Consider the following 12,540-nt stretch of genomic DNA (forward strand, 5'->3'; position numbering starts at 1 on the left):
TGCTTAGTTTTCATGATACATCATTTTCCATCCATTTACTGTCAACCTGTCTTTGCCTTTATATTTAAAGTATGTTTCTTATAGATAGCTTATATTTGGGTCTTGCTTTTTTTTTCCATTCTTACAATCTTTGTCTTCTAATGAGTGTTTAGCCCATTCACACAATGTAATTATTAAAAACCACTCATTAAAAGACAAAAATCTTTACACCAAGATTATTTGGTGTAAAGTTTATTTGTTTTATGATTTTTTTACTGTGTGTATTTTTTTATTGTTTCTTTTCTACCTTTTGGGGTTGAATTTTTTAGAATTTCATTTTAATTTATCATCAATCTTATTTTTCAATATTTTCTTGATTATTCTTGACCACTTTCCCCCAGGACAGTTATTAATTATTTTGCCAATCTCCTTCCCCAATCCCACCACCACAAAAACAAAACAAAAAATTAAATATAATATTGCCAGGATTATAATTAGATTTGAATTGGACTATATTTATAAATTATATTGGGAAGAAATTTATCTTTACAAGATTTTCTTCCTGTACAAGTACTGCATGTGTTTATATATTCATTAACGTTTTTCAGTAGTTTTGTAGTTTTCCTTATTCAAAGTGTACGTGTTTCCTATTAAATTTATATACATGCATTTTGCATTCATGTTATTATTGTAAATGAGAATTAAGTAACTATAGTCTATTTTCATGCCCAGCATACTCCTAGGAATTACTTGTTTTTAAAATAAGCATTTAAGTAAAAAATGAGACAAAAGTTGAAGATGTAAAATACTATAACATGTATAGTACTATATCATCCATCAATAAATTTGTAATTTCCACAATTTAATGTCAGATATATGCAAATAAAATATTCTAATCCACATAAAATTAGCTAAATGTAATTAATTTAAATAAGCAATAACAATATTACATCACATTAAAACTTATGTAGGATTATTAAATGGTTGGTACTTTTCTAAATGCTTTATGTGTATAAACTCTAATACTCACAAACCCTATGATAATAGTTATTATTTCCTTTTACAGATAAGGAAACCAAGCCACTTACCCAAAATCCCACATCTGGTACACACCTAAGTAGTCTGGCTTCAGAGTCTAGTTTTAACCACTACACTGTAATGTTTCTACGTTTTGAATAAAGCATGTCTCAATTTTCAGCTTTAATTTCTAAATACAGAAATAAGCACTTTATCATGATTCATATCACTGAACAGTAGAAACCAATATTAGGTCTTTTAAAATTAACCAGTGATAATGCTACTATGTATACACATGTAGTTGAAAAGACCAATTTATAATATGGAACATTTTTTATGTTGAGAATTCTAGTTTGTCTGAAAGTTAGACACATTAACTATAAAGTCAAATTCATTTTTTAAACTGCCTTTAGCTGATTTAAATTATCCCTATCCTGAGATCTGTTTTTAATGAACAGATGTCAATATGAGGCATTCGAAGTTGAAAACAAAAAGGTAATAAGGAACTTTGTCATACCATCAACACTCAGAATTTTTTTTAAATGCTTCTGTTGATAATCTGCCCCAAGACAGTTTTGTATTAAAGAACTAAAATTACTCAAAGTTCCAGAGCACAATTTTTAGAAATAAAACTTTTGGCTTCTCATATTACCTGATCTGATGAGATTTCTGTATCAAATACTGAAGAATCAAATAAATTCAATCCAGGTGATCTAGAAGTATAACTCATAAGAAAAGAAAGTCCAGGGGATTCCTTTTGTGTTTGAACTTCAGGTACTGCATTTCTATTTCTGTTACTGAGAAATAAGAAATCATCAAAATGTTTAAAAATCTATTATTAAACACTGAATGCTGGTAAGCATCATAAGCAACAGCATAGAGATGAGAATTAGCATAGTAGGGAAACGTAGGAAGTAGTTATTGAAGTGACAATCCTATGGAGAAAGGATTGTATGAGGTGGAGACTAATGTTAAATAAAGTTAAATAAGGCATAACTTACTTATTCTTCCCAAGAACCCTATGAAATAGATACTATTACTATCATTTCCATTTTACAGTAGGGAATTTTGAAGCATAGAAAGATTAAATGATTTGCTTAAAAGAATAACAAGTGCCAGAAGTGGCAGGTGAATGCACCAATCACGATTCAAAGTCCAAGCTCTTAACCTTGACACTATACTGTCTTCAAGATTTTGAATGCCAGTTACAAGATTTTAGCATTGATGAGAAGCCAGCCATTACAGTGATGTACAAGGAAGTTAAATTATAATATGATCTGGGAAAAATAATTAGACAAGACAGTTTACACCAGTGGTTAAAAGTATGGATTCTAGAGCCAGAACGGCCTGGGCTTAAATTTCCATTCTAACGTTGATTAGTTGTATCACCTGTGATTCTGTTTCCTCTTCTGTAAAATAAGGATGATAATGTACCTACACCTAATAAGGCTGTTGTGAATATTAAATGAGCAGTATTTATAAAATGTCTAGAGCAGTGCCTTGCACAGTTTGTTGTTTGTTAAATTTAATAGAAATCTGATGATACTGCCATAACTATCTCTATTACCGTAAATGAGTCACTTAACTTTACAGATCATAGTTTTCTCATCCATGGGGAAAGGTCTTAGCGTATGAGCTCACATTCTTTTACAGTTCTCAGGTTTGATGATGACTTCCATTTTGAATGTGCTGTGCTTGAGTCAACAGCATGACATTCAAATCAATAACTCTTCTTAGCAATTTAAAATATGGAAGTAGAGTACAGATGCAAAACAACCCTGATGCAGTGAATTCTGCTTGACATATGTTTTAGAGAAACCTCAGGGTTGTTAAGGAAGATAATGGACTAAATAAACATAAAGGTTAAGTGCAGCACTATTTTTTCTTGGCTGCAAACTACAAATATGTGGTTTCCAAAATCTAATAATCATGTTAGAGATATTTATGCCTAAAGAGCTTGCTTAATAAAAATGGCAAGTCTTGCTTCAGACACTACAACATATGAAGAAATGACTGATGGAATATTAATTGATGATAAGTCTACAATCTACCATATGTGACAATAGCTTTTTAGCTTGACTTTTTTTTTTAATGGAGTCTCACTATGTTACTCAGGCTGGATTCAAATTCCTGGGCTCAAGGGATCCTCCACCCTTAGCCTCCCAATAGCTGGGACTGCAGCACATGCCACTATGCTAGGCTTAGCTTGACATTTTAAATTTTCTTTATCCTTTGGAAAAATCTTAAATCTACACACTATTGCTTTATAAGTATGTGGGATTTATGCCATCTTCAGCTAAATGTTGCAGGAAAATGGGCAAGAGGGTCTATGAAACAGGAACAGCAGAGTATTAATAATTGTTAAAACAGTGTGATGGGTAAATGGAGGTGTGTTATATTAGTCTTTCTCTTCTTTGTATGTCTGAAATACTACATAATAAAAACTTGTTAAAGTTACAGGTACTAAGCATTTTACTATTCCTATCAGTTATTTATATAATTCAACATACAGATAATTTATCAATAGTTATTAATTAAAATCCTACATTTCGAACGGGGGGGTTTTAGGGAATTTTATTTTCTCCAGTGACTCAGGTGCTTTCACAGCTTCAGGAGTTCCTAAAAATATAGGAATTTCAGACATTCGTGGAAAATTTTCAGCTCTCTCTTCTACTTCGTCACTATCATTTTCTATTGGCTTCCCAAAATGTTCAGTATATATAGCCTGCAAATTCAAAGTAACAGAAAACTATAAAACAAATGCTGCTGCATTAATGACATACATAAAAATACATGAGGTGGAAAATACCTTATTAATCCATGATGTTAACATTTCACAGACAAAATATGTGAAATAAGAATAACTGGTGAAATTAATACTAAAACATATATCAAAATATAGAAAAATATTTATCCGATTTTTTTTTCTTTCCAGTTCCATCTTCCGCTTCTACCTGAAAAAGTAAATGACAGCCAGAACATATTGGAATTGATGAAAAAAAAGACTAGGAATGATTTTTCTTTAAAATTTCCACAATATGCTCTTTGGGTGAACAATTACATACGCTATCTCCTTGAAAGTGAAAAATGATGTACTTTTAAGCAATCTTGCTCTCATTGATTAATTACATTTTCACACTTTTTTTGACCTTATAAATCTGTTGTGCTACTTTCTCTACAATAATTGAGAATCTGAATACTAATTTTCCTTTATGTCATTTTGTAGAATAGAGATATGATTTCTCAAATATGCTTGTTATGCCAAATTCCATTACAGAAATAATTTGGGTCCCTTCATCAAAAAAATTAAAATGTGCTTATTACCTGTGATATTAACAGCAAAATACTACTTGTTGTTTCTCTTATTTTAACCTTTAATAGTTAGACTGAACTTGATATACATTGTTTACATCTATTATCAGTAAAGTGTTCCACTATTTAAATAATGTTTTCAAGATACTTTTATGGCAACCACTGCTCTTGAATTGCCGTGGTGAATCATTCAATCTTACCAAACAAAATTATTTTCATCAATCATTATTTAGTTGCGGTCAATATATATTGTCACTTACTAATGATAACTTTTTGTATATGTTTTTTAATTTTTAAAAAAATTTATTGATGCATAATAGTGTACATAGTTTTGGGATACATGTGATAATTTAACACATTCATGTAATTTGTAAATATCAAATCAGTGTACTTGGGATATCCATCACCTTAAATATTTGTCTTTTCTTCATGCTAGAAATTTTGAATTATTCTCTTCTAGCTATTTTGACAGGCACAATAGATGGCTGTAAGCTGTAGTCACCATACTGATCTATCTAACACAAGACCTTATTTCTTCTATCAAACTATATAGTTGTATCCATTAATCAGCTTCTTTACATTCCTTCTTCCCCACTACCCTTCCTGGACTCTGGTAACCACCAATCTATCCTGTATCAACTTGAAACACACTTTTTTAGCTCCCACATATGAGTGAGAAGATGTGATATTTGTCTTTCTGTGCTTGGTTTATTTTGCTTAACATAATGACCACCAGTTCCATCCATGTTGCTGCAAATAACTAAATTTCACTTTTTTATGGCCGAATAATATATTTTTGTATATTTTCATATAAAATTTTTGTGGCTTCATCTTTTAATCTGAAAAATAGAATCTGTAACTCTCTAGAAACCTGATCACCAAGCTAACAACATCTCACATAAATCATTGTACTAAATCTGAAATCTAAATAGACATAATATTTTAAATTGGAATTTTTGCTTAGAAATTAGAGATCAAACATTTGACTTACTTTTGAAGTACATTTTGATTCTCTTACTTGTCTTACTGTCCCTTTATCTCCATACTCAGCATCTGTTGTCATATGAGAACAAACTATTTTTCTTTTTGTAATTTTATTGTAAAATAAAACATTAGTCTAGCCATTTGAAATTGCTAATATTTAGCTGTTTTAACCTACAAAAATGGCAACTTCATATGGTTCAACATAATACATACAGATAAGAGAATAAAACATAATATGAACAGTTTAACAAACAAAATTATAAAGAGAATACCCATGTTTCTTTACCCAGGGAAAGAAATACAACATCATGAACACTCTAAAAGGTTTCATATTCACCATGTCTTGCTCCTCAGAGGTAATCACTATCCTGACTTTTGTGACAATCATTTCCTTAGTTTGCTTTATATTGTTTTATCATCTAAATAATATAGCCTATTTTTCCTGTTTTAAGTGTTATATAATAAAATAACATATGTATGCTCTTATGTTTTGGTTTTTTGTTTGGCATATGCTTGTGAGATGCATCCATATTGTTGCACAAAGACACAGTTCTCTTATTTTTACTGATGTAAAGTATTCCATTGCACAAGCACAATATATCTATCCATTCTACCGTAAATGGATATTTGAAGTGTTTCTGCTTTCATGTACAACCAATGATATTATGAACATTGTTTTACATATATCCCTGTATGTCTGTACTTCTATTTCTCTAGGTATATACCTAGGATTGGAACTATGAGGTATGGGGTATGTATATCTCTCATTTTACTAGATGCCAAATTTTTCCAAACGGTTGTACCAATTTCTTGTGGTAATTTCTCATTCTGAATTACTCCAGGAAATCATTCACTGTCACCAGACAAAACAATTAGCTCCAATTATAATCTAGGTATGGTCTCAATATGTAGTCATTTATTAATGGAGCTCCCACCAATAGTTTATGGAGAATTCCTATTGTCCTACATTCTCCTACTTATTATTGTTAGACTTTTTGAATTTTGCTAATCTGGTGGATGTGTAATGATTCCTCACTGGAGTTTTATTTTGAGTTACCTGATTTTCATATGTTTATCTGCCACAAAAGATTCTCTTTTCTAAAGTGTATACTTTTATACTTTGCACATATTTTTAATTGGGTTGTCTGCTTTTTTGTTCTTCATTTGTAGAAGTTCTTTATATATTTTGGAAACTACTCTTTTGAAAGTTTTATGTACTTCAAATATATTATTTGCCCTTGTACTCTTTTTATGGTATCTTTTGATAAACAGAAATTCTTAATTTTAATATTGCCAAATTTCTCCATCTTTCTTTCATGATTGGACTTTTTAATGCTTGAGAAATCCTTTCCTATCTTGAAGTCATGAAGATGTTTTTCTATTTGATCTTCTGAGAGCTTTATAATTTTTGTCTCTTACATTTAGGTCATAAGTATTATTTTTACCACATATTAATTTCTTCAAAATCTGGGTTTGAAAATTACTGAAAAAAATATTTAAGTTCCAAAATAATTGTATTCATTCTTGGGTATGAAGCCTCACTATATATGCTCAACAGCAGGTAGTGCTATGTGAGATATATTCATTTCCCCATGTTCCTAGAGATTAGCTATTCCTCCTCATCTAACACTCATTCAGCTTGGCATATATAGATTATAAACAGGTAAAACAGATCACCTGCACAGGTAATATATAATTTTTTTCTCCCAGAAGGAACATCTGTGTGGAATAAGCATATTGTGTTGGGTGAATCCTATACTGAGTGAGAGAAAAGGACTCATAGTATATTAAATGAACATTCTAAATATACATCTATTTCATGCTGTCAGAATAAGGCATTTTTAAAACTTCAAAACAAAAGTCAGTTATCAGACAAAAAGAGATGTAGACTTTTATATACTTTAATAGAGCAATTGTTATGCATTATTAGTTTACCAAAAATATATATCCATCTGTGTGGTATATATTATATATACATTCACTCACATGTGATTATGTTAATATACATATACATACATGTATACACATGTGTGTGTATATACATAGAGAGAATGAGTTCATATTTTCAAGGGTGTGCCAAAGTTAGAAAAACCAGATGACTTGGGGATGATAAATTCATATATATATCCTGTGATCCATCAGTAACTTTATTCAAAGAAAATAGTCCAAGGTATTAAAAGATTAACATAAAAGAATATACAGGCATTATTTATAATAGTAAAAAAACTGAAAAAAAACCCAAAATATTCCACATGAAAGAATGACTAAATAAATTATGGCATATCCACACAATGGAACAATATACAGTCATTACAAATAAAATCTATTTACTGACATAGAGAAATAACCTCAACAGTATATCAAGTGGGAAAAAAGAATTAAAAATTATGTATATAAAATGATTCAAACTTGGAGGTAAAAAGAATAAAAATGCATAGAAAAAAATGGTAGGCACCAGTATTTATGATGTTCATTATGTCTGAGTGGTGATATTTTTGTTTTCTTTATATCTTTGTTTTCCAAATATTCTACAATAAAATGTATTTGTTTTATATTTATGGAAGATGTATTTTAAAGCCAGGCATGCATGGTCAGTTAACCAGAGATGCAAATAATCCAAACAATTTATTCGACTAATATAAAAACCTGATACAATTTGTTACCCCTACTTCTTAGAAAAAAATATAAATGGCAAATACCTTTATCTCCTTTTTCTGACCACTGACTGGAATTTGATTGTTTCTGTGGGGTTAACAATCTAAAATGGAATAAATAGAATTTTTGTATTTTTTCTGAGTTGATATCCATAAATTATTTCAGAGATTAAAGCATTTTCTTATTTTTAAAAGTTACCTGACTTGCATAAACTTTTGTGAACTTTTGATAGTCGTAATATCTGAACATTTTGAATGGTTATCCACAGCAGAGTCATTAAATATCTGAAAGAAAGAAATTAAGCATCTGACTTGGCTACACAAAGCAATAAAAATTTTTGCTTGTCGTAGCAACTCAGAACTCTCATTTCATTAGCATTTCATCCTTACCATCATTATCAACATCAACAACTACACACATTAACTGAAACCACTACATACAAAACATTAAGTTGAATACTGAGAAACAAAAAAGTTTAAGAATTTAATGTTTTTGACAAGTATAGTAATGATTTGTAGTAGTATTTCTGTATTTAAGATAAACCTTTTAAAATTTATACCACCCATATTCATGACTCATCAACTAAATCTTACCATTTTCTCAACTGATTATCTGATTTCTGTGTCCCTCCATTCTCTATAACCTCTCAAATTTAACACAGGAAAGCAAAACAACAAATTAAAAGATTAAAAGCTGAAACTGTCCTTTTTATATACATATAAAAGAGCTATTATTCCATTTTAACTTTAAATTGTTTAATATTAATATCTAGCTGGGAGTGCTGACTTATGCCTGTAATCCCAATACTTTCAGGGACGGAGGCCAGAGGATCACTTGAGCACCAGGAGTTTAAGACCAGCCTGTACAACATAGTGAGACCCCATCTCTACAAAAAATTTAAAAATTAGCTGAGTTTGGCAGCCTGATGTCCTAGCTACTGGGGGGAGAGGGGAAGGGAGGGCGGGGTTGAGGTGGGAGGATCCATTGAGCCCAGGATTTCAAGGCTACAGTGAGCCACGATCGCGCCACTACACTCCAACCTGGAGGTGACACAGCAAGACTTTGTCTCAAAAACAGATTGTTTAATATCAATATCTAAACCATTGTTTTATTAATGTTTGTTTCAAGCCTTTTGTTCTCCTTGAATCACTCATTTTAAAGAGTCCCTGCTTTTTGTTATTTGACTCGAAATGAAAATATAGTTTTAACAGAAAAGTTTATCTCATTTATTTTTGTTATAACAGACATTGATCTTAATTCTGTCATCTTACCGTGCTCTTCAACTATAAGAAAAAGTGTCAACCTCCTTTAAAGAACAAGTGATGCTACTGTTTTGATGTATGCTTTAAACCAAGCTTGTTCAACCCACGGCCTGCAGGCTGCATGCAGTCCAAAATGGCTCTGACTGCAGCCCAACACAAATTGGTAAACTTTCTTAAAACATGAGATTTTTTTCAAGGTCTTATTTTATTTATTTATTTATTAGCTCATCAGCTATCGTTAGTGTTAGTGTATTTTATGTGTGGCCCAATACAATTCTTCTTTTTCCAGTGTGGCCCAGGTAAGCCAAAAGATTGGACACACCTGCAAGGAGAATACATGTCTCTATATGTCTCCTGGTACAAATACCTGTATAAATATTTCAAATATTTGTTTAGAGTAGATGTCAAGCAGTAGAATTGCTAAGTATACACATTTTTATTTGTAATAAGTTTATACTGTGAATCAGTCCTCCAAAGTGGTTGTACCAAATTCCACTTCCAGTATTCTTGACCTCACTAAATGTTACCAAGCAAATATTTTAAGTCTGCTAACCTGATCGGTAAAACCAGGCATTTCAATGGTTTAATTTGCATTTCCCCATACTCCTGGGGTCTGGCTTCTTGTTATGTTTAGTGATCTTTTGGCTTTCCTTTTCTATAAATTGCCTTATTTTTTGTCCATTTTTATTATTTCTTTATTAATTTGTAAGAGTTACTATGTACTTCTTTATATAGTATACATTGTGGATACCAATCTTTTGCTCATTCTGTTATTGTCTTGTAACTTTGTTAGTGTCTCTTGTCATATATAAGATTTTATTTTTATGTAGTCCATTGATCACTTTGTCTTTTTCCTTCACCACACTGTTATAATTACTATATTTTGGTAATATTTACAAATGTTTTGGGTGACGGAAATATTCTGGAATTAGAGTGATAATGGTTATACAATCTTATGATATACTAAAAACCACTAAGTCTACACTTTTAAGTGGTAACTTTCATGATATATGAATTATACCTCAATGAAAGAAGAAAAATAATGGACATTTTGACATATGGACATACAGATCCCCCTCTTTATCTTGCTAGTTTTTTGGGAGAGGGCTATCTTTGTGTTTGACTTGTATTTTTTAAATTATGGTAAGTGAAAATAGCAACTTTTTAGAATTCATTGAGATATACTTTTTATTCTAGTAATGGGTCAATTTTGGTGAATATTGCAAATAAAAACTTAACTGTATTCTGCGTATGTTGGGCACAAAGTTTGCTAATTGTGCTATTCAAATTCCTTAAATCCTTATTTATTTTTCACCTATTTGATTTACCTCTGTGGCAGAAACTGCCATTTGCCTATCCTATCCAAAATCTAATTTATCCTTGTGTTCTACTTCAGAAAACAAAGAAACAAACAAAAAACCCTGTTTCTCAACCTCTCCTGCAGATAGAGGTACCCAAATGACCAAGTTCTGGCCAATGAAATATCATAAATTGTTTACGGAGCTTCTAGGAAAAATTCTTAAAAATGGGGCTGACTCGGCTAGCCCTTCTCCCCTTTTTCTTTCCTGCCTGGAAGGCAAATTTACATGGTTACCTTCTGACCATGAAGTGACCTAGAGGTAAAAGCATAGCATGAAAAATAGCAGGAAAAGAAAACATAGATGAAGCTTGAGAAATAATGACATTGTTGAGATGATGCTATCAGTCCTGAATCTGAATGACCTACTTTAGAATTTTATGGCAAGTAAGAGAAAAATAAATGTTTATCTTGTTTAAGATGCTATTATTTCACTGGTTTGGTTTTGTATTGTTTCACATGTAGCCAAACTCAACCCCTAAACTCACAATCAGTACTCTTTTTGGAGAGAGCTATATTCAGCCTCTTGTTTTAACTGTGTATTCCTATGCATGTCCTGGGCAATAATTTCCCTCTTCAATCCAATCTTGTTATTTTCCTTCAGGGATTTCTCACAGTTTTGGATCTACTATGTACAGGGCTTGGTATTTTAAAATAACTTTTTCTATTATTTTTAGGAATAAGGGGACAGGTTACAGTATATAATCAGAATGCCATATTGAAACACCTTTAAATTTTTTAGACCTTGAGTTTGCACTAATGGCTGATTTAATACATTTATAACACACACACACACACACACACACATACACACACCTCTGTGTCTTAAGGGTAGTACATTTATTATTACATTTAATGCAAGCAGGTATTTAATTTATACTACTAAAAGAGAGACACCTACCTGTGTATCATTTTCTTTCTGTCTAAAGTCCATATTGGCAAGCTTTGACTGCTTCACAGAACTTTCTTCTTTTATATCTAGATTGTTAAATGGTACTACTTTAAATCAATTCTGGAAACAGAATCAAGTATCTTCCCCAATATTTAACCTAAACTTGTAACTTAGAAAATCAAGTCTACATGAATTTTTAGTTTAAATTAAAATACAGAATTATGAAATTATTTTAAAACTCTTAATTCCTTACTATATAATAGCTTTACAATAACTATGAAGATGAAATGACAAAAGACCAACTGACAAAACTGTACCTTCATAATGGGTTACCAAAGAAGGCAGAGTGGTTGAGGAGACAAAGAAACCAGCCAGTGTAGTTAATCTAATACAATGTATTAGGTTGGTGCAAAAGTAATCATGATTTTTGCCATTACTTTTAAAGCCAAAACCATTATGTAATGGTAAATGCCATTAAATTTTAATTAAAAGCAATGGCAAAAACCGTGATTACATTTGCACCAACCTAATAGTTAATTTAATCTGCAGAGCCACTAAATGAAACTTGATTCAAATATCTCAGTGACGGCCGGGCGCGGTGGCTCACGCTTGTAATCCCAGCACTTTGGGAGGCCGAGGCGGGCGGATCACGAGGTCAGGAGATCGAGACCACAGTGAAACCCCGTCTCTACTAAAAATACAAAAAAATTAGCCAGGCGTAGTGGCGGGCGCCTGTAGTCCCAGCTACTCGGAGAGGCTGAGGCAGGAGAATGGCATGAACCCGGGAGACGGAGCTTGCAGTGAGCCGAGATTGCGCCACTGCACTCCAGCCTGGGCGACAGAGCAAGACTCCGTCTCAAAAAAAAATTAAAAAAATTAAAAAATTAAAAAAAAAACCTCAGTGACTAAGTTACAGATACTATTAGCATAAGTCTTTTACCTGCCTAAGTCACACACATTGATAATCAACTCCTCAAATGAAAAATATGTAACTTTTCATCCTCCTCTAACAGCTGTGCAACCAGGCCAGAACACTTTTTTTGAAATTTATTGTGTGAATAATTCCTTTCTCAAAGAGAAAA

At 31.7% G+C, this 12,540-nt stretch overlaps 1 protein-coding gene across 1 annotated transcript in view; it reads right to left on the bottom strand.

The window, feature by feature from the left end:
• Nucleotides 1–12,540, bottom strand: part of C1AH14orf39 (chromosome 1a C14orf39 homolog) — a 47,601-nt gene that overhangs the window by 15,240 nt on the left and 19,821 nt on the right. The window contains exons 11-16 of the mRNA XM_003267764.2: nt 11,468–11,544; nt 8,146–8,231; nt 7,992–8,050; nt 5,300–5,361; nt 3,543–3,721; nt 1,649–1,793 (exon numbers count right to left, since the gene is read on the bottom strand). Of these exons, the coding sequence (XP_003267812.1) occupies nt 1,649–1,793; nt 3,543–3,721; nt 5,300–5,361; nt 7,992–8,050; nt 8,146–8,231; nt 11,468–11,544 (608 nt within the window). The remainder of the gene's footprint in view (nt 1–1,648; nt 1,794–3,542; nt 3,722–5,299; nt 5,362–7,991; nt 8,051–8,145; nt 8,232–11,467; nt 11,545–12,540) is intronic.

The sequence above is a fragment of the Nomascus leucogenys genome, chromosome 1a (genome assembly GCF_006542625.1).
Source record: "Nomascus leucogenys isolate Asia chromosome 1a, Asia_NLE_v1, whole genome shotgun sequence".
Classification (NCBI taxonomy): Eukaryota; Metazoa; Chordata; class Mammalia; order Primates; family Hylobatidae; genus Nomascus; species Nomascus leucogenys.